At 37.6% G+C, this 23,979-nt stretch overlaps 1 protein-coding gene across 7 annotated transcripts in view; it reads right to left on the bottom strand.

Annotated features, from left to right (window-relative positions):
* Nucleotides 1-23,979, bottom strand: part of CNST (consortin, connexin sorting protein) — an 88,790-nt gene that overhangs the window by 27,142 nt on the left and 37,669 nt on the right. For 4 of the 7 annotated variants that reach the window (XM_060396385.1, XM_060396387.1, XM_060396386.1 and 1 more), the window contains 5 exons: nt 11,973-12,178; nt 4,006-4,036; nt 3,069-3,107; nt 1,899-1,985; nt 1,349-1,463 (listed from right to left, as the gene is read on the bottom strand). In XM_060396385.1, the coding sequence (XP_060252368.1) occupies nt 1,349-1,463; nt 1,899-1,985; nt 3,069-3,107; nt 4,006-4,036; nt 11,973-12,178 (478 nt within the window). Of the gene's footprint in view, nt 1-1,348; nt 1,464-1,898; nt 1,986-3,068; nt 3,108-4,005; nt 4,037-11,972; nt 12,179-12,669; nt 15,174-23,979 lie in introns of all 7 variants that reach the window. The other 3 variants (XM_015099185.4, XM_042257171.2, XM_060396389.1) reach the window with 2 other exon arrangements.

A 23,979-nucleotide genomic window follows, 5' to 3' on the forward strand; every position in this document is an offset into this window, starting at 1 on the left:
TGGACTCTTGGTCAGAGTATTAGTTACATATATGTATCCTGTACAGATAAAAATTCAGCTGTGTGCTTTAATACTCAAACATTTTATATTAATTTTAGGAGTATAATTTTGGGGAATTATCAAATATAAGCGTAAAATTTTAGGTTTGGTTTACAGTACTATCTACTGTTCACTAGTCAGATATTCTCTAGAGATGTGCAGCAATGTGACGGAAGACTAGTTTTTAATTATGTGTTGGCACTAATAAGGACCTATTGTATAGCACAGGGAACTCCACTCAATACTCTGTAATGACCTATATGGGAAAAGAATCTGAAAAAGAATATACATGTATAAAAGTATAACTTGATTCACTTTGCTTTATACCTGAAACTAACAACATTATGAATCAACTATACTGCAATAAAAATTAAAAAAACAATATGTGTTGGCAAGTTGCCTTATATTTAAAAAGAGAGAAAAAATAAAAAAAGTCATGTCTATATTAGGTTCAATAACTATTTATTTTTAAATAATTAAAACATTTATAACACATTAAGCAATTATTAGTTCCCTGGGAAGAGCAGAAAAGTATCTATATTGACTATTTTGAAAGTAAGAAAAAAATCTCCCTTATCTATTTTTAATATTCCATTATTTAAAAGTTTTACAAAGCCAAGAGTTAACCTATTTAACACACTAAAATTAGGTCATAATGCAGAATCCATAAAAAGACTGTTTCAAAAGTTCAAACTAACACAATAAAATTGTACATCCCAGAAATCTGCACTAGTTTAATAACTATCATGTCCCCTCACCTTTATAATTCTGAGTTTTCAAATAATAAATTAAAATATATATACTTAAGTGCTTTATTATTACTATGTTCAGTTTTAAAAATCCAACTCTTTATATAAATCAAACAATTTAAAATTATCTGGTATTCTGATTAAATGCATTTGCATTCCACTATTAGGCTACTTTTAAAAGTGTGTTTTTACTACAACATATAAACAGTGACAGACATACAAACACTGGAAAACAACTGTAATAAAAATTCCAACACAAAATTTTCCATCTGAATCACCTAATCTATTAAGCAAAAAGTAATCAAAATTAGAAGTAATCAAAATTTTTACATTTAAAAATTTCTAATTAGAAGGTGCTTTGAATTTTGTACAACAGACCTTTTGTTAAGTTTTGTGTAAGAAACAGATAAAAGCTGAGAAAGGAACCTAATCATTTTATTAATTTTAATTTCTCCAGTTAGCATTAAAACAAAGAAGCGAATTCTGCATTTTAACTATTCTGGACTACAATGCTTCTCCAATATTCTATTCCAGTTCACTGTAAACAGTCAAGTACTTACTCGTGATGTGTTGCACAAAATTTAGCAAGCCGTTCAAAATCTTCACCATTAAATCCCTTTTCTGAATTCCTCAAAGGTGTAACTGTATGTGGCTGTACAGTTTTCCATTTTGTTTCTAAATTTAAAATATCTGTTAGTCACTAGCTATTACAAAACATGTTTAGAAGGGGAAAAATACTTAAGTGGCACCACTGATAAAGATTATCATGAAAAATTATCTTTTCAGCCCAAAGTTAACACAGAAATAGCTAAGTGATTACTTTTAGATCTAAGTATATAACCCAGAGACTAAATCAGCCAAGGACATCAGAAGAAATGAAAAAGTTACAAGTGTTCTTTTCTTGGCACTGGTATGAAAAACAAAATACAAAGACAAAAACTTTCTTAAAAAGAGGTAAACTTGCGGTAAAAATGCTACTTTCTTTGCAACACTAACTTGACTAGAAACATCTACTTCCTGACTTAGAAAACCAGGTCAAATACGTTAACTTTCTAGAGAAAATTTGTTAGATTATTGATAATTCTGCATTCTACATTAGTTTGTACTCACCCCACTGTTCTTGAATGGCAGAAAGATTTGCGAGCAATTGCTCATGATACAGTCGTTCGAGCTGAATGAATTTCATTGCTTTCTCATCTGAACAGAAAATTTGAGGAAAACAGGAATCCAGGCTAAAGAATAATGTCCTAGATCAACTGAGAATTTTGAAGCTTATCAAAAAATGAGAGGACTCTAAATATTTTTAAATTTAAACAAAAAAGTAAGGTTTCTTGGTTTTGAAGTAGGTAAATTTTAATGTTGCATATCATGCAGTAGCTACCTGGTTTCTATTCTATCAGTAAACAGAAGACAGAAAAAGAAGGTTTTAATGTTCAAGAAATGCCTGCTTGCTAATAATACCTCTAGCAGTCAATTAAATATAATTTAATTGGAAATAGGACCCATATGGAATCCGTAATCTAAGTGTCCCCTGTCTTTTTCCTCTCCTTAAATTACCTTCTGTCAAGCCACTGTTATCCTCTAGTCAAATGTTTGTTTCTGATTGCAACTCCCCGTGATTCTTATTTCTCACTGAATGTTGTTTTTTTTTTTTTTTTGTAAATTAACTTGCCACAGTGATTTTTATAATTATGTGATTTGACTTTTTTTTTTGGTAGATTTTCTTATGAATTTCTGCCTTCTCCATCTGTATCACACATTTAGCATTACATGCGGTCAAGACAAGCTGTCCAACTGTCTACCTTCCTTTGGGCCATGTTCTAAATGTTGACCCAGAAAGAAGGAAGAGAAAAAACTCACTGTTTAGCTTTTTAGCCTTCCCATGGTCACTCAGAGGTTCAGTTCTCTCTCTCATTTGTGTCTTAAATATATGCCAGGGATCATAAAATAGACCAGGGAGAAGCAGAGACAATTCTAATTTCCTCTGCTCACAACTTAAAAATATACCAATGTTTCTCACACTTTACTGAACATAAATGTTATTCGAAAATCTTGGTAAAATACAGATTCGTGAGTCTGATCCCCAGAAGCTCTGATTCTAAAGCCCACGAGTCTGCATTTCTAGGAAGCTCCCAGGGAAGTTGATGTGATCTGCACTGTACTCCATCATACTCATCATCTGGGTAGTTCTAAGCTTCATTTCCTTAAGAATTTGATTTCCTTCAGACTTAGTGACAGACAGCCACTGCCCTAAGTTTCTACCACACTTTACTAGTTTACCTGATAGAGGTTCAGGATGACAATTGCTTGTCCTCCAATCTGTAGTGAAAATCAGTAAGGTTAGGAGAAAAAAGAAATCACACAAATGGGGAAATAAAGATACTTAGGATGAGTTCTCTCTAAAGTGTATATATTGGACCTTCTCTGAAAAAATATAAACAATTTTAAGAGAGGGAAATTACAACATGGAAGGAATAAATCTTTCTTTTACAAAAGTTATGGGCTTTCCAGGTGGTACTAGTGGTAAAGAACCTGCTTGTCAATACAAGCAGATGTAAGGTAGATGTAAGAGATGTGGGTTCAATCCCTGGGTCTGAAAAACCCCCTGGAGAAGGGCATGGCAACTGACTCCAGTATTCTTGCCTGGAGAATCCCATGGACAGAGAAGCCTGGCGGGCTACAGTCCATTGGGTTGTAAAGAGTCGGACATGACTGAAGAGACAGCACAAACAAAAGTTAACATGCAGTCTTCCTTGACAACATTTATTCTGTTTATCGCTAATGAAGAACTCAATCTTCCCTTTGCTATATATATATAGCTGTAATAAGAGTCATGAGATTTGCTATGTATAATATGGCTGACAAACTCTATCATATGAATATTACTTGACATGTACTTCTGTTTAATTCAAAAGAAAACAAATCCAATGGGTTTTTATTTTTTTGCAACATGCATTCTCCCCTTCCTCCACACACAAATATTTAGATTTTGGTAAAATTAGAGCTTGTCCACAGGAGGTCAAACTTGGGTGGTTCTAGAGAATTTTCTGGAGTAACAAATTTGCTACATCTTGTTTTCTGAGATGGTTACATGGGTGCATGAAACAAAATCCAGTGACAACAGATCATACATTCATTGTAGGTAAATCTCAATTTTAGAAGTGGGCAATTCACTAAGCGTTCTAGGCATTTCTTCTTCTAATTAAAAAAAGGATACAGTCCTCCTCCTGAAAATAAGACTCTGCTATCTGTTAAAAACAAATAAAAAAACAGAGATAGCTAAATTAACAGTTGAATAAAAAGACAAATTTGGAAGAAATCAAAACCTTGAAATTCTCAAAATCTTCGATATCAAACTAAGAAAACTCTTATTTAACTATATTTGCCAGTTCAGAAAAAATATGACTCTAGGCACAAGACACATTTCTGAAGTCACTTGTCTCAAGAAAAGCAAACACAGACATTCTTTGGTCTGTACACAATCTCATTCTTTCTATTCTATTTCAAGTCAAAGCAAACATCACTGATTCATTAGAGTTTAGAATAAGAACTCTAAAGAATGAGAGAAATGCTGTCGAGGCTTATAAAAGTAGAACACAAATGAAAGGACGGCTTTATCATAAACTAAAAAACTGAAATATGTCATGTTACAAGGGATCTTAAAACCCATTCGTCTCTTTAGTATTTCACAAACTACCTCATGGGACACTGATTTTTCATTCTCTTTTGATATTTCAGAAAAGGACAGACCAAGTGCTACTAGTTGAGCAATGATGTTTGGAATATATAGAGTGCTGCACAGGATAAAGGGCACTGGATGGGAGGGCAAGGTCCAGGGACTCAGCATCTGGACCCAGTTGAGGCACATCCCTTAGCAGATTCATTCTAGGGCAACTTTAAATTTAAAAATTCTTTGATTCTAAAAACTTTGGGGTCCTTTATTCAGATGTAGCATTTATAAATAGAACAGTAAAACCAAAAGTATACATGGAGAAATATTTGCATGAATTGATTATTGTCATACTTACAATACTTCATTAAGTAGTTCACACTTTCAGTTTGCCCTGCTTTTTCCTAAGTCACTAATGAAAAAGGTATTCTGTTTATGGATCATGATGTCTACTTTCCAGGAAGCTATCAGTACAAAGAGCAATAAAGCACTAGTCAAAGCTATAAATTAGAAATAAAAAAGGAATTCTTTTTTCTAAATCCCACAGTGGAAAAAGTATAGTTTTAAAGGAAATAGTTGCCTCACTTAAAATTTATTCTACATATCTAACATTCTTCCAGGAGCAAAACAACAATATAGATGGAGCTAATCACCTCTCTGTAAACTGTCAGTTTAATCCATTGGCTTTCAGACTTCTGGGATAGTTCCAGTCCCATAAGTGCAACCATAAAGACAGGATCATGAAACCCAAGGCCTCAAAAGTAAAAAGGCACTCACAGGTGCAAGGGCAGCTTGAAAAATACATACACAGGGTGCTTTCTCCCATAAAAACCTACTCCTGGCAATTCAAGTGGGGAAAAGAAGGTATGATTTTCTTTGATGCCCCAAATGTCGAAATCCAGGAGGTAGCTTGGTAGAGCAGAAAAACATGAAAGTTTGAAGGCGAATAACCTGACTGTGTTCTAGACCAAGCTTTGCCACTACCAGCTGTGTGACTCTGGACGTGTCATTTCATGTCTCAACCTTGGCTTCCTTATTTGTAAAACAGGGTCAGGAATACCTACAATTCTAGGAGACGGAACATGTGTCTAGTGCAGTGCCCAGGACACAGCAGCAAGTGCTTCAAACGGTTTGCACTTGCTGACTCTGGACCAGAAATACTCTACTCTACCAGTGCAAAGTAGAATCGTGAGGAAGTGAGTTGAAAATCACTTTGGGAGGGCAGTCATTTTAAGGTTTTCCTGGTTTTGGGCGTCTTTTATCTACTGGGAAGAAAATGGAATTAGGAAGGTGTATGCATTTGTCCGCAGTCCCACAGAGTGGCTTCAAGGATCCCAGTGAAGCCGTTTCCTGCTTGAGTCTGAGATGAGTTTTAGGACATGCTCACTGAGGACAGAGTACAGCATTTGAACTACTTCTTCTCACTTCTATATGAAAAACTCTCAAGTTTATGACTTAGATAATATACATTTAAAGCTAGCCTGCCATTATATTAACAAAGTCAGTGTGTAAGAGATTACTCACACCCAAGAAAAACAATTTTTTTTTCGGCCACACTACATGGCCTGTGGAACTCCCCTTATGAGCAATCAGACCCATGCCCCTGTGGTGGGAGTGTAGAGTCTTAACCACTGGACCACCAGGGAAGTCCTCAAGAAAAGTAATTTTTAAATGGAATCTTCGAGAGATCCAAGAACTTTAGTGTGGACTCTGGAACCAGACATGGACTTAAATCTTGTCTCTATGACTTATTGGCTGTGTGACTTCAGACAAGTTTAAAAAAAATCTGCTTTGGTTATAATAATGTGTCATTCTGATACTGTGAGGATTAAATGGGCTAAAAAACCTAGAATAGTGCTACGAAAACAGTATTTCCTATTTTAGTATTCTTATCATTGAGGCTGTTATTAGCACTGTTATGTCCATACTGACAGAGACTTACAATGGATGCTTGGAAAACAAGAATCAATAAAACATATTAAGTGCCAAAAGGAAAAAAGAGTTCCGAGAGCTAAAAATGTAGGTGAATATCTGTAGTGATCACAGTCATTAATATCAAATGTCCTTTAGCATATATTCATCTATATAATATGTTAAAAATAGTAACTATCCTGTAATTAACTCTCCATTAATACTTCCTTATTTCTGTCAGTGGTACTACCATTCCTAGAATTGGTATTCCTAGACTTATTCTTCCCTGATTTCTTTATCATCCCTTTTTTCATTATCTACACCGAGTCCTGATATCAAGATTTCAAATTCACCTCTCCGTGTTTCCACTGTCACCACGTTGACCTAGAAACTACTCTCACTTTATGTTTGAATTATAAATTTCTTCTTTTACCTCTTACCTTTATCAAAAATATATATATTTACATGGTTCAAAGAGGCAAATGGTTCTATAAGGTGTGTTGAAGAAAGGCCCTACTGTTCATGCCCTATTCTGCTTTCTTCAGGAGCAAGCACTTAAGATATCTCTTTTTTAAAAAAGCACTATATCTCTACATATTATGCTTATATTTGTTATTTCTTGATTTTTTTTTCCATTTTAGAAAATGGGGATTGAGTCTTTTGCGCCTTATCCTACAAACATGTACCCCACACACTTTCTCTCACATATTGACCTATCCCATGTTGTTATATTGTATTAAAAGGTAGATACACATTTAATGTCTACCTTATTATGGGTAAGCCATGTCTACCTTATTATGAGTAAGCCGTGTAGTAAACTCTCATTATTTTTCCCTTCATGAAAACTTTCTGTTTTTTCTGGAGTTTCTTTTTTCCTTTTTTTTTTTTTTGGTATAGTTTTCCAAGCACTTATCGCTTATGCAACTAGTCTATCAAGAGTTGAAATCTTCCCTCAATGTATTTAGACACACTGAATATTCAGAAATCAGAAAATGATATAAAAGTTTCTCCCCAGACCCTTCTGATCTGCTCAGATAGAAGTGGGTACACTCTCTTTCTTGGTACAAAGCTGTCATCTAAGACTCTCTCTTCTCCTAGAGATCCCCTTCACCCATCTCCAGGGTAGCACCCCATTTTCTTATATCTTAACCTTTCTGTTCCTTGGTTTACTCTCTCGTTTTGGTGGAGTACACCATATAGTGACTTCCTGAGAAAGGATGAAAAGGAAATATCACAGGCCCTGACGTAGGAACACTCCTGGTATAGCTGAGAAAGTGCTAGGAGGCCGGTGTATCTGGAAAGAAGTGAAGGAGAAGGAGAGTTTTAGGAATTAAGGTCTAAGAGGTAACAGGGCCAGATCATGGAGTGTCTTGCCATGGTAAGAATTTTGGCTTTTACTCTGAATGTGAAAAGAAGTCAATGGATGGCTTTGAACAGAAAAGTCTCATGATCCCAACTAACATTTTACCTGGATCACAATGACTGCTGTATGGAGGGGGTAAAAAAAACCTAAATGGAAATAAAGGTAAAGCAGAGAGGGTTCTACAATTAGTTTACTGCAAGAATCTGAATGAAATCTGACAGTGTCTTATACTGAGATGGTGGCAATCAAGGAGGAAAGAAGACATCAGAATCTGCATATATTTTTTAAATAGATTGGCAGGATCTGCTGGTTGGATATGGACATGGGGAAAAGTGAAGGATGACTTCAAAGTATTTGGTCTCAGCAACTAGAGGGATGGATATGCCATCTAACAAAAGGGAGAAAAAAAGTCAAAGTCTGATTTTGGGCATCTTAAATTTGAAAGGCCCATGAGATGCCTCAGGAAGCTGGATGTTTAGTTTATACTGCAGAACTGAATCCTCAAGCACTCCAATGTTCAACAATCAGTAAAATTTGGAGGACTCAACAAATGACCCAGAGAAGGCATATCCAGTGAGGTAAGATATAAAAGTGGAAAGTGGAGGGTCCTAAAAAGCAAAAGAAAATGCTGCAAAATACAGCATGTGATCAACTTGTCAGAGCTTCTAATACTTCCGGCAGGAAGAAAACTGAGGACTAACAACTAGATTCACAGGAGCATGCAACACGGAGATCAATCCTGGCATTTACAGTGCAATTCTGGCGGAGCAGTTGCACAAAGGCCAGACTGGAGTGAGTTCAAGAGTCATCTGAATGTGGAATGTTACCTAGGTAGAATTCTTGCCCAAGGTATTTTAACCTGAATCAAATCGAAGAAATAATCAGACAGATCCTAATTATGCGACATTTCTACAAGAACTCTTAACTCTTCAGACGTGTCAATGTTATAAAAGCAAAAATAAACAAATAAAACAGAAGGCAGGGAATTGTTCTGGATTACTAAGGATTAAAGAATGTTCACAACCAAATGCAATGTGTGCTCTTTTACTGGATCCTGGATCAGAGGGAAACCAATTATAATGAATATTTGTGGAATAACCTGAAGAAACAAATATAGGCTCTATATTAAATAATATTAAACCAACATTTCATTTCTTGGGGTTGATAATGGCATTGTAAGTTATTTAGGAGAGTGTCATTGTTCTTGAGGAATTTATGTGCAAGTATTTAAGGGTGAAGTGATGTAATGCCTGAAAATTACTTTAAGATGTTTCATGGGAAATAAATATGTGGGGTAGGGTTGAGTGGGAGGAGGGAAAAACAAAATCTGGCAAAATGTTAACAACTGTCAAATTCAAGTGAAAGGCACAGTGTGAGCTGCTGGGAATTACTAAATAATGGAAAAAAAAAAGTCACTCCACTTCTCTCTAACTTGTGTTTCCCATGAGAGTAACTCACAGGATATTTTGTATTCTTGGACTACAGAAGGCAGTCATCAGCTGACTGCTGTTGCCCTGGTGTCTCAGCTTACTGCAGTCTCAGCCATCTCTTTCCAAAAGCAAGCAATGTTTGAATTAGTGACAGAGAAATATAGTTCCGCTTACTGTTTAATTACTTTTATGTTAAGTATACCAAGTGTTATTGATACGTTAAGTACTTGTACATGCACTATTTCACTGAGTCCTCTACAACATTACAAAAGATGAAACTAAAAGCTGCTTAGTATGTTAGTAGTAGGGTTACGGTTAGATTTTAAAGTAGAGCCAGAGCCCATACTTTAAAGCCACCACTATATTCTCTAATCTTCTTTGCCAGGAGAGGACAGACTGCTGAGGTATTTCAGAAGCAAAACCTACAGGACTCAGCAAACTGACATGTTCCTAGGGGATGAAGGTGGAGTTCTACTTTGAGACATTTTAAAAAATTAAATAATCTGCATCTGATCAAGACTGTTATCATCTTCCTGCCTAAAAATGTGATTTTCTACTAGATCTGCTTCAGCTATGGGATCACCTGCTAGTAGAAAAGCGCATTCTCCTTACATTTAACGTAACAATATCCCAGTGACATAAACTGCTTGAAAAGATTTGGCTACACTTAGCTGTTTCTATTTACTCCAAATGTCCGTTTCCCCAACTTATTATTGAAATTCTACAGAAGACTTCAAAGAATAGTAAAATCAACAGTCATATACCTTTATTTAGATTTGTCAATTATTGACATTTTGCCAAATCTTCTTTTTCTTTCCCTTTCTTATACATTTTTTCCCACTGAAATATCTTAAGTTGCAGCCATTATATAACTTTACTCCTAAATACTACTTGCACGTGTGTTTCCCAAGAATAAAGACACTCTCCTACATGACCTTCAATTCCATTATCAACCTCAAGAAATTTGACAATGATGCAATAGTAGTATTATTATACAGTCAGTATTCAAATTTCTGTCAGGCTGTCCCCAAAACACGTGCTTTGAGAGATGTGGGTTCGATCGCTGTGTAGCAAAGAGCCCCTTGAGTAGGAAATGGCAACCCACTCCCGTATTCTTGCCTGGAAAATTCCATGGATGGAGGAGCCTGGTGGGCTACATACAGTCCATGGGGTTGCAAAGAGTCAGACACAACTGAGCAACTGAGCACAAAACAAAGCCCTACAATTATAAGGAACTTGCTTTGTAAGGGAGTCTTATATCTCCCATTTGTTAAGATGATGATAATGTCTCTCTAGATTGTTTGGAGAATGAAATAACAGTGTAAATATCTTTTACAAACTCAATCCATTGTACAAATTCAAAGAAGGCTGAAAGATTAGAAAGCTGCCTTGGTATTGGTGGTTCTCAACTACAGTTCTCAACTATGGTAAACATGTATTATATACGTCAGCAACACACCAGAGGTCAAAAAGTAGTACACATTTTCTCAAAGGCATTCTTCAAGCCCAACAAGGAGGTAATATAAATTTGTAAGAATATATGTTTTCCTGCATTGGGACAAAAGCTGTTTTACTTTTAAAAAATTATTCCCTGCTTATTACAAATGTTTAATGAAACAGGAAGCGTGAGTGAAATAAAATTGAAGCTTCTTCCAATCCCATATATGAATTATTTTCATTTTGAAAAAAGAAAGTAAAACACAGCTCATAAATACCTTAATCTTTTCAGAATTATCTCGTGTAAAAAACCTTCTGTATTACTGTCCTTAAGGTCTCCCAGTCTCCAGGCTCTCCATCTTCTAGTTTACCTTCTCAATCATCAAGAGTTATATTTCTAGAATTCTAATTTTGGCACCTGCATAATCAAAAGCTCTCGGCCTCTAAAAGCAAGACCTTAATGTTACAAGTTATCCAATCTTAATTCTCATCTCTCTTCCATCTTAATCTTCAAAATAATATCCCAGTCATGTCTTTGCAAAGGCTGATCTCTTTTTGTACCAGTTCACTTTCTTTATCTATTGTGAGCCTATAAATCCTGCAAAACCCAGCTCAAGAATCACCTTATTTCTGCCTAATGTCCAAAGGACAAAGTTAATCATGCATCTTGTGCTTTTGCTGAACCTGAAGCACATACCTACTCTAATACTTTATACAGACTTCTATCATTAGTTAGCTACATAATTGTTTTTCCTATTCCACAGTGTCGTCTTAAGGACATGTTCTTACGTAATCTGTTTGCCTAGTGTCTAGCTTAGTTTTGGGTACCTTGTTGGTACTTACTAAGCACTTTCCACATTGACTCATTTGTACAGTACACTGACTCTCAACTGTACACACCAAGTAAAAGAAGGGGCTTCCCTGGTGGCTCAGTAGTAATCAATCTGCCTGTAATGCATGAGATGCAGGAAACGTGGGTTTGATCCCTAGATTAGCAAGATTCCCCAGGAGTGGGAAATGTCAACCCACGCCAGTATTCTTGCCTGAGAAATCGCATTCAACAGAGGAGCCTGGCAGGCTACAGTCCACGGGATTTCAAGAGTCGGGCACAACTTAGTGACTAAACCGCCACCACCACCAAGTAAAAGCAGCTAGCAATTGAATGAGCCATAGATTGATGATCCAAACCAACATGTGGCCACCAGTCAGTGATATGTCAGATTTCCTACCAGCTACTGATCCAAGGTCACCTTCTCCTGGACTCACCAATGACAGGTGGAGCAGAATCATTTACAGAGAATTGGATTTTAGATTATTACAAATATTGGCCCCAGAATTTCAGTGAGGCTGCAATTGAAAGTTCAGCAAGATACCTGGTGAAGGCAAAGGGGAAGTGCTCTTGAATCCAACTGCTCAACTTCACCTCGTATAAGTGAGAACAGAGATTGCAGAACCAACTTTGAGGCTTCCAGTTGATCGTTAGCATTTACTTCTGCAGATTCTTCATCACTAACGGCATGTGTGGCTACATGTAGTATATTTTCTTGCATTAAAGGTGTGGTATCTTCTGAAGAAAGTCCTTTGAGAGTAAATAGAATGCTCACATTAGAATAAATTTCCATCATGGTAGAACACCTTAAAATAATTATGCCTTTTAACCATAAAATTTTCAAATAAAACTGATTATATGAAAAAAAAAAAAAACCCACAGAAGCCACAAGTTATTTCTCTCATTAAGATTCTGCTTGACATCTGATTCTATTAGCAATTAGCTAACAGAAGCAATTCTGTTCATTCTATATAAACTTTTCTATTTACAATACATTGTAGATTAAGAATTTAATTTATATTCTTAATTAAAAATATTTAAAAAAAAAGAGAGATCTAAAGAAAAGTATGTAGGTTAAAATCTGACCAAAAACTTGACTCTCCCAAAGGAAAAACGAATTAACTATAATTTGAAGTCATACTTTGCTCTAAATGAAATAGCGCTAAATGAGAAAGTAAATGTGGCTATCATATCAAAGGCTAAAGAAGTTAAGCCGTCTTCTCTAGACTCTGGTCTGATACCTTTAGAACTACCTCTGGAGCCCAGGAGAGCAGAGAGAATCAGATGTCCAGAGCTAATGGTCACAGAGACTTTCTTCCTAGTAAAAAAGAGTAAAACAAACTTGGGGAAAAAAAAAAATCAGTGACTAAATCCTTGGCCCAGAGCTCCTGAAATAACACACCAAATTTTAAAACTCTAAACATAACACATTATAATTTTATCCTTCACTGAAATCTCAGCATGAGTTCTAATTTTCATACTGAAATTGAATAGACTGCGTACATCTGTACTTACCTTCAGCTAGTCCGTCTAGGGAAGGATCTTTCTCAGTAATTTAGTGTATGCATACCATGACTGAAGATGCCTTCGGCCTGGAGATGGCATGCCATTTTATTTTGTAGGAATGGTATTTGTGAAAGACAGGAATGATTTTTCTGCTTTCTAATTTTCTAACTGCAATGGTGGTAATGCCAATGTAGGAAGAAAAGCTTTCTATAGAGAACTACAAAGAAACTAAGATAAATACTGTTTTCTTCCCTTTTCCTCCCAGCCACACTACTATACCCAAGACATTAAATTACAGAAGACTGTGATAAGGCGAATCACCCAAATTCTATATTTCTCTTAAATTCTTCTTAATTTTTTATTAAATGTTTGGTAGAATTCACCAAGGGGCTTTCCAGGTGGCTCAGTGGTAAAGAACCCACCTGCCAATGAAGAAGACCCAGGTTCAATCCCTGGGTCGGGAATATCCCCTGGAGGAGGGAATGGTAACTCACTCTGGTATTCTTATCTGGAAAATCCTATGGACAAGGAGCTTGGAGGGCTATAGCCCATAGGGTCACAAAGAGTCAAACACGACTGAGTGACTGAACAACAACGATAACAAAATTCACCTATGAATTAAATGTTTGGTAGAATTCATTTAATGAAAAATTAGTGTCAATCCTTCTCAGACTTAAAGAGCAGGGAACAGTCTCAATCTCATTTTTACAAAGCCAGCATTACCCTGATACTAAAGCCAAATAAAGATATTACATAAAAAGTAAACTACAAGTAAATGTCTCTGATGAATACAGGTGCAAAAATTCTCAACAAAATACTCAGCAACTTAATTCAACAGCACATTTAAAGGATCGGACACCGTGATCAAGCAGAATTTATTCCTGGGATGCAAGGCTGATTCAACATACATTAACCAATCAATGTCATACAGCACATTAACTGAATGAAGGATAAATAACACATGGTCAACTCACTGGATGTGGGAAAAATTATTTAACAAAATTCAATATCTTTTAATGATAAAACTCTCAACATAGTAGGTACCTCAACATGATAAAAGCCATATATGACAAACTCACAGATAACATCATACTCAGCAATGAAAGGTTAACATATTTTCCTTGAAGATCTGGAACCAGACAAGGGTGCCTACTCTCACCACTCCTATTCAACATAGTACTGGAAGTTCTGGTCAGAGCAATCAAGCAAGAAGAAGAAATGAAAGGCATCCAACTCAGAAAGGAAGATGTGAAACTGTCTCTGTTTGCAGATAATATAATCTTATAGATGGAAAACCCTCAAGACTTCACTAAAAAACTGTTAGAACCAACAAATGATTTCAGTAAAGTTACAGGATATACAATCACCATATAAAAATCAGTTGCATTGCTATATACTAACAGCAAACTATCTGAAAAAGAAAAACTATTTTATTTACAATAGTATTAAAACAACAAAGTACTTTGGAATAAATTTAACAAAGTAGATGAAAGCTACTGTTGTTGTTCAGTTGCTCAGTCACGTCTGACTCTTTGCGAACCCATGGACTGCAGCACGCCAGGCTTCCCTGTCCATCATCTCCTGGAACTTGCTCAAACTCATGTCCATTGAGTCCGTGATACCATCCAACCACCTCATCCTCTGTTGTCCCCTTCTCTTCCTGCCTTCAATCTTTCCAGCATCAGGGTCTTTTCTAATGAGCCGGCTCTTTGCAACAGGTGGCCAAAGTGTTGGAGCTTCAGCTTCAGCATCTGTCCTTCCAATGAATATTCAGGATTGACTTCCTTTAGTAATGACTGGTTTGATTTCCTTGCTGTCCAAGGGACTCTCGAGAGTCTTCTCCAACACCATAGGTCAAAAGCATCAATTCTTTGGTGTTCAGCCTTCTTTATGGTCCAACTCTCGCATCTGTACATGACTACTGGAAAATGCCTATACAGACCTTTGTCGGCAAAGTAGCCCTCCAGAGTCCTCTGTCCACAGGGATTCTTCAGGCAAGATTACTGGAGTGGGTTGCCATGCCGTCCTCCAGGGGATCTTCCCAACCCAGGGATAGAACCTAAATCTCTCGCATTGCAGGTGGATTCTTTACCATCTGAGCCACCAGGAAAGCCCATGATTACTAGAGTGGGTAGCCTATCCCTTCTCCACGGGATCTTCCCAACCCAGAAATTGAACCGGGGTCTCCTGCACTGCAGATGGATTCTTTACCAGCTGAGTTACCTGGGAAGCCTGAAAGCTATTGAAGAAGACACAAATAAATGGAAAGATATACTATGCTCATGGGTTGGAAGAATTAAAAAATAACTACGCTACTCATAGTAATCCTTAGATTCAGTGGAATCCCTATCAAAATTGCAATGGCATTTTTCAAAGTATTAGAAAAGGTCTTAAAATTTATATGGAACCATAAAAGATCACATATAGGCAGAGCAATCACGAGCAAAAAAAAAAAGAAAAAACAAAACCAACAAAGTTAATAGCATCTGACTATGAGATTTCAAAAACTACTACAAAATTATAGTAATCAACAATAACATAGTTGGCATAATAACAGATGCACAGAACACTGCGACACAATAGAGCATCACAACAGAGCAACAGATTTGTTTCTACACATTTATAATCTTTATCAAAAATGCAAAGAACACACACAATTAGAGAAAGGACAGTTTCTTCAACAAAGAGTGCTACGAAAACTGGCTTTCCACATGTGGAAGAATGAAATTGAACTCATCTCACTACATATGCAAAAAATCAGCTTGATATGGAATTGAGATTTGAATGTAAGACCTGAAACCATGCAACTATTAGAAGACAATATAGGGGAAAAGCTTCCTGACACTGATGTAGATGAGACTGTTTTGGACATGACACCAAAAGCACAGGCAACAAAAGCAAAAGTAGGCAGAAGGGATTTCACCAAACTAAAAGCACAGTAAAGGAAACAATCAACAAAGGGAAGAGACAGTCTATGAAGTGGGAGAAAATATTTACTAACCATCCATCTAAAAAGGGGTTAATATCCAAAATACATAAGGAAGTCAAACCACTCAACAGCAAGAAAACAATGTGACCGAACTGTTGGTGGAAATGCATATCAGTATGGTTATTATGGAAAACAGTACAAACACTCCTCAAAAATGTAAGACTAGAACTACCCTGCTGCTGTTGCTAAGTCGCGTCAGTCTGTCCGACTCCGTGCGACCCCATAGATGGCAGCCCACCAGGCTCCCGCGTCCCTGGGATTCTCCATGCAAGAACACTGGAGTGGGTTGCCATTTCCTTCTCCAATGCGGGAAAGTGAAAAGTGAAAGTGAAGTTGCTCAGTCATGTCCGACTCTTAGCGACACCATGGACTGTGGCCTACGAGGCTCCTCCGTCCATGGGATTCTCTAGGCAAGAGTACTGGAGTGGGGTGCCATTGCCTTCTCCGAGATGATCCAGCAATTCCACTTCTGGGTATGCACACAAAGGGAACAAAATCAAGAATCAAAATGATTATCTACACTCTAAGGGTCATTACAGCATCACTTACAGTAGTTCAGATATGGAAATAACCCAAGTGTCTGTCAATGGATGAACAGCTGAAGAAAAGGGGATGCACAGATACAATGGAGTATTCTTCAACTGTGAGAAAGAAGGAAATGCTACTTTGTATGACAACTTGGATGATTTAGGAGGTCGTCATGCTGAGTGAAGTAAGCTAGACAGAGAAAGACAAATACTACATAATTTCACTTCTGAGTGCAATCCAAAAAATAAAAATTTAAAGTGAAACTCAAAGAAGCAAAGTAATATGATGGTTGCCAGGGGCTGGTGGGGGCAGACGGGGAGATGCTGATCAAAAGGTGCAGAGCTGCAGTTATGTAGGATGAATGAATCTAGAAGTCTAATGTACAGGCATGATGATTCTACATAATAATACTGCGCTGCACACTGAAAATACACCAAGAGAGCAGCTTTTAGCTGCACGCATCACACAGTAATAAATGATAACTATGAAACGAGACATGTTAACTGGTTTGACTGCATTATGTGTATCGAATCATCATGTTGTACACCACAAATATGGACGATTTAAATAAATGAAACGTCTCTGAACAAGGCTGTTCAATCATTTAAGAAAACTGAAGGTAAGGGCACCTGTGTAATACAAGTATCTTCTAGCTGCTCCACACACCCCACATGCTGTGTTTTTTTAACCACTGTGAGTATTTTGCATAAACCGTGGGTTGCATAAACCATGGATTGCATAAACAGAAGCATATCAGAGTTTGCAAGAAAATAACTGAACGGCTTTGCAAGAAGAATTATGCAACACTGCACACTGAAGAGCAGGTTTCTGTTTTCAGTGTTGTTAAGCTTTTAAGGAAATAATTTTGGGGCTTCCCTGGTAGTTCAGATGGTAAAAAAAAATAACATCTGCTTGCAATGCAGGAGACCCCGGTTCAATCCCTGGGTCGGGAAGCTCTCCTGGAGAAGGGAAAGGCAACCCACTCCAGTATTCTTGTGTAGAGAATTCCGTGGACAGACCACAGGGTCACAAAGGGTCAGACACAACTGAGTGACTAACATACGTGGTGGTGTGACGGTGAAGCATCTGCCTGCAACGTAGGAGATACAAGCTTGACCCCTGGGTGGAGAAGATGCCTGGAGAAGGGAGTGGAAACCCACTCCAGTATTCTTGCATGGGAAATCCCATGGACAGAGGAGGCTGGCAAGCTGCAGTCCACGGGGTCACAAGAGTCGGACATGATTAGTGACTAAACCCCCATCACCAAAGAACCATAAATTGTTATCATACATGTAATTAAGTGACAAGGATATACTTTACACATAAAATTCAATAGGAAAACAATAGTTGGCCAAATTCTAGCTACATCAATTTTTAAACTACTTAAAATACATCCTAATTAATTTCACATTGCTAGGATAAAAAACTCGCATTGAGAAAACTATTCCCAAAAAGTTGGGAGAAGAATGACCGGGGACATAAGGGCAGCCCTGAGTGCCCTTCCTGTCTTCCAGTACTTATTAGCTATTCCTATGGCACATCAGTCAATCTTTCACTCCCTAGCCTCCCAATCGATCTCTAAACTGGGTGTTCTATCATCTTATAAAATTACTGTGAGAATTAAATGAGATAGTGAATGTAAAAGGCAGGTATCCTCCCAAAGAGCATCTTAAAATAATGTCCTGAGGCTTTACTGTCACTTGAATTAAAAAGGTCACAGGACTTGTAAAGCACTTCTGAGACAGCCCTGCTTTTTTACTTTGAAGAAAACATTAAGAGGGAAGTGTAAATAAAGCTAATGAAGCTCATATTTCTATTGTCACATTACATAACAGGAATTATAAAAACTATGTTGGCATATCAAATTGCTTATTTATTACTCACCAATACTATAAGTTTGAACACGCTTGAACTTATTTTTAGTAAAGACAATAAGGAAAATAAATACTTGCGTAACCATGAGTACTCAGAATGACTAGCATGTTGTGAATTGATACGTTCATAATGTACTAAAATATTTTATAGTCTTAACAAAGCATTTGTGTCATAACATGGAAGTTCCAGTATTTTTCCATGTGAATTTCAAATTAATTATTTTTCATGTCACATTGGTCTTACAAAAGTTTTGCTTGAGAAAACTAAGACTATGTCATCAATTAATAGGAAAATTCATTCTAATACATTAAAAGTTTTCTTTTAATGGTAAAGACATATTTTAATGGTAAAGATATATTTATCATTAATGAGAAAAGCCAAATCAAAACATATACTGGTACATACAATTTCACCTTCACTACAAACTGTCATTCAACATAAATGAAGATTTCTTGTGTCAGATATGAATCTATACATACAGACAGGAACAAAAAATTCTATTTGTCTTCATCTGTGGGCTACGGTTAAAACTTGCCATTAACCAATTTGGTGTTCTATTTATAAGTATATGTAGGTGGTGACAGTCAAATCATAGGCCTTCATTTCACTTAGTATCTGTCAACTTCGTCAAGCTCTAAAATAGACATCACATTTTACATGTACCTATTGAGGTTTTATACTTAAAAAAAAAAATTACTTGTAGCTGCCTTGGGCCAGAGATTAGAGGAGTAATCTTACCTGAGAGATTTTACTCAATTTATCATACAACAAAATTCAAATTGAATTCTGTCTGTTTTGACATGTAGTTTTATTCAACTCAGAATCTGTCTCTCATGGTGGTCAAGAGACACACCTGGGGGAGATCAGTGCTGATACCCTTTACCTGAACTCATTAGGAAGGTACTCTAACACTAAATTACTGGCAGCATTCTCCTTTAACAATCTAGCATTGATCTACCATTTGTTAATATATCGACGATATTAACTCTTTCTCTACGTGACAGGGAGAATGATGTAACTAGATAACTTAAAGGTAAAAATCTCATAGCTAGGACTTGAGGTAGTAATTAATCAAGATAATGAAAAACTATCACAGGCAAAATGGGGTTTGAAAAGATGCTACAATGAGACATCCAGGTCTAGGTAAAGACAGAAGCAATGACTATACTTAGGATAAAACAGTGAAAGTAATGATATAAACTAAGCTGATGGGGATGTTTGGGGATGGAAGAAGGGTTATTTAAAGGCTTAATGTATTTCACCCTTACGTTCATAGCAGAACTATCAACGATAGCCAAGAAAAATGGAAGCAACCTAAATGTCCACTGGCAGATGAAGGAATAAGGAAGATGTAGGACATACATTCAGTGGAATATTCCTCAGCCATAAAAAATGAAATAATGCCATTTGCAGCAACATGGATGCAACTCGAGAATATCATACTAAGTAAGTCAGAAAGGTAAATATCATATATCACTCATGTGGAATCAAAAATACGACACAAATGAACAATCTATGAAACAGAAATAGACTCACAGGCACAGAGAACTGATCTGTGGTGGTTAATGGGGGGAGAGTTGGGAGAGGGATGGAGAGGGAGGCTGGGGTTAGCAAATGTAAGCTACTACATATATATATATATGATAAACAACAAAGTCCTACTGTATAGGATGGGGAACTATATTTCAGTATCCTATGACAATGGAAAAGAATATTTTAAAAAACAAGGTCTATTTATATAACTGAATCATCTTGCTGCATAGCAGAAATTAACCCAAAATTATAAAACTATACTTCAAATTATAACGATGAAAGTTCAATCATTTCAAATACTGTCTACTACTATTCAGAGTATAAGGATGCTCTCTTATATGCAGGTTAGTGTGACTTTAGAAAACAATCTGGTTTTTGTTCATGCTGGTCCCTCTGCCTGGTCAGTCAGCTTTTAAAGGGTTAGAGGTATGCTTCATCACTGTGACATCCACAGTAAGCATAGTGCCTGACCAACAGCACGTACTTAAAACACTTCTTGGGGAAAACGTTGGTTAAACGTTATATACCACAGACTACAGAGTATACTACAAGCCCATATTCACTATGCCACTAAATCCTCACAACATTATAGATGAAGCAACTGAAATTAATCAGACAGTAAATGAGAGCCTTGGCTTGGAAGTCAAGTGCCTGCCTGTGAATTCAAAAATCAACTGCTTTCTAGTTCTGCGACTCTAGGCAAAGTCAATCTCTTTAATCCTTTATTTTCCTATCTGTTAAACAGGAATATACCCTATACGGACTCTCCTAAGAAACTTCATTTAGATGAGAGGTAAAGAAACAGTCATGTCTGACTATTTGTGATCTCATGGACTATACAGTCCATGGAATTCTCCAGGCCAGAATACTGGAGTGGGTAGCCTTTCCCTTCTCCAGGGGGATCTTCCCAACCCAGGATCAAACCCAGGTCTCCCACATTGCAGGCAGCTTCTTTACTAGCTGAGCCACAAGGGAAATCCAAGAATACCAGAGTGGGTAGCCTACCCCTTCTCCAGGGGATCTTCTGACCCAGGAATTGAAATAGGGTCTCCTACATCAAAGGCAGAATCTTTACCAACTGAGCTATCAGGGAAGCCTGCCCATCAGAACAAGACCCAGTTTCCCCCTCAGTCAGTCTCTCCCATCAGGAAGCTTCCATAAGCCTCTTATCCTTCTCCATCAGAGGGCAGACAGACTGAAAACCACAATCACAGAAAACTAACCAATCTGATTACATGAACCACAACCTTGTCTAACTCAATGAAACTATGAGCCACGCCATGTAGGGCCACCCAAGATGGACGGGTCATGGTGTAGAGTTCTGACAAAACGTGGTCCACTGGAGAAGGGAATGGCAACCACTTCAGTATTCTTGCCTTGAGAACCCCATGAACAGTATGAAAAGGCAAAAAGATAGGACACTAAAAGATGAACTTGCCAGGTTGGTAGGTGCCCAATATGCTACTGGAGATCAGTCGAGAAAAAACTCCGGAAAGAATGAAGAACTCCGGAAAGAATGAAGAGATGGAGACAAAGCAAAAACAACACCCAGGTGTGGATGTGACTGGGGATGGAAGTAAAGTCCAATGTCGTCAAGAGCAGTATTGCATAGGAATCTGGGGTGTTAGGTCCATGAATCAAGGCAAATTGGAAGTGGTCAAACAGGAGATGGCAAGAGTGAACATAGACATTTTAGGAATCAGCAAACTAAGATGGACTGGAATGGGTGAATTTAACTCAGATGACCATGATATCTACTACTATGCACAAGAATCCCTTAGAAGAAACGGAGTAGCCATCATAGTCAACAAAAGGGTCCGAAATGCAGCACTTGGATGCAATCTCAAAAATGACAGAATGATCTGTTTCCAAGGCAAACCATTCAATCTCACAGTAATCCAAGTCTATGCCCCGACCAATAATGCTGAAGCTGAACGGTTCTATGAAGACCTATAAGACCTTCTAGAACTAACACCCCCCAAAAGATGTCCTTTTCATTATAGGGGACTGGAAAGCAAAAGTAGGAAATCAAGAGATACCTGGAGTAACAGGCAAATTTGGCCTTGAAGTACAGAATGAAGCAGGGCAAAGGTTAACAGAGTTTTGCCAAGAGAATGCACCGGTCATAGCAAACACTATTGGAACGACTGATGCTGAAGTTGAAACTCCAATACTTTGGCCACCTGATGTGAAGAACTGACTCCTTTGAAAAGACCTGATGCTGGGAAAGACTGAAGGCAGGAGGAGAAGGGGACAACAAAGGATGAGATGGTTGGATGGCATCACCGACTCAATGGACATGAGTCTGAGTAAACTCTGGGAGTTGGTAATGGACAGGGAGGCCTGGTGTGCTGCAGTCCATGGGGTTGCAAAGAGTTGGACACAACTGAGTGACTGAACTGAACTGAAATTAACACTGCTATTTATTCCGAATTCCATGATCTATCTAATTTCAACTAAGAACATTGAGTTTTCGAAGAAAGATATTAGGAACCAAAACTACATTCACTGCTTTAAAAAAAAAAAAAAAAAACTTTCCCCTGGAGAAAGAAATGGCAACCCACTCCAGTATTCTTGCCTGGAAAATTCCACGGACAGAGGAGCCTGGTGGGCTACAGTCCATGAGGTGTCAAAGAGTGGAACATGACTGAATGACTAAATTACAAGAGGCAGGATGAAAATTTCCAAGGTATTCAAAAAATGGTTTGAGAGGACAGGGAATGGTGATTGGCTTGATGTATTTAAGAGAATACTTGATGAGGCTTGAACTTTGAACTTCCAGTTTGTGTTAAAGGGAGTCCTCAGGCTTTTTTAATCAGCTTGCTCTGGCTAAACGGGAAGAAACTGTCCAAAGACTAAAAGATGTCAGTGGGGATTCCCAGGTGGTGCTAGTGGTAAAGAACTCCAGGAACCTGCAACGCAGGAGATGGCAGAAGTGGGTTCAATCCCTGGGTTGGGAAGGTCCCCTGGAGGAGGGCATGGCAACCCACTCTAGTATTCTTGCCTGGAGAATCCCCATGGACAGAGGAGCCTGGTGGGTTTGCTATGGTCCACAGGGTCACAAAGAGTCAGACAAGACTGAAGCAACGTAGCACAAAGGTATTTTTATCCTAGATTAGTAAAAAGCAAAAAACCCCAAACTTTCCTTGACCCAATTGTTGATCGTCCTTCTCACTACATTGAGGATAGATCAAATAAAGAATCTAAGGAGTCAGAGACAATTAATGAAACAAACCAAACTCCACCACTTCCTTCAGGGTGAACCAACACCCTTTCCTCTGATCGTGTTTCATCTTGCTAAGGCTGGTAGGCAGGAATTGTCCCGAAGAAGCATGGCTGTAACATACTCAGAGAGAAAGTATGTGTGAAATGGCCCTGTGACAAAGTATGTGAAGTCAGACATGAAACAGAACTTTTCTTTAAACATACTTCAAAATCAGAAAATGTCAAATAGCGTAGTTTAACAATCAGGCTCAGTGTGAAGTCAGACTGCCTGGGATCAAATCCTGAGAGTGTCACCTGTCAGCAGTACAATCCTGGGCAAGTTACTTCTCTCTGTGCTTTCAGATTCCTCTTCTACAGATTGAGGCTAATCGTGGTACTTAATAAGAAGATTAAATGAGATATTTCATACAAAGCAGGTATCACGGTGGCATTCATACACTAAGTGCTCAGAAAATGTTCAAGAACTTTTGTTTTTAAAACTCAGCAAGCTGCAATCAAATTAAATATGTCCATGACAGTGAATTTGGAATTCTATGAATTGTTATTTGGTGATTTTTTTAATATGTAACGTAAAACTTAACATTTTAACCCTTTTGAACTGTGCGATACAATGACATTACATTCACAATGTTGTACAACTATCACCACTTACCATTTGCAGAACTTTTCATCACCCAAACAAAAACTCTGTACCCATTAAACACGAACTCCCCATTCCCCTCCTGCTTTACATCTGGAATCCTCTGTGGATGAAAAATGTTGCCTGCCATATCAGTAAACAAAGAATGTTGCGGCCATCACGTCATTAGCCCCTGCAGCTGCCCAGCTGCTAAGTCCTGAGAGAACTCAGGATGGACACAAACAAGCTGCCAGCCACTGATACTAGCCACTGCAG

This window comes from Ovis aries, chromosome 12 (genome assembly GCF_016772045.2).
Source record: "Ovis aries strain OAR_USU_Benz2616 breed Rambouillet chromosome 12, ARS-UI_Ramb_v3.0, whole genome shotgun sequence".
Lineage (NCBI taxonomy): Eukaryota > Metazoa > Chordata > Mammalia > Artiodactyla > Bovidae > Ovis > Ovis aries.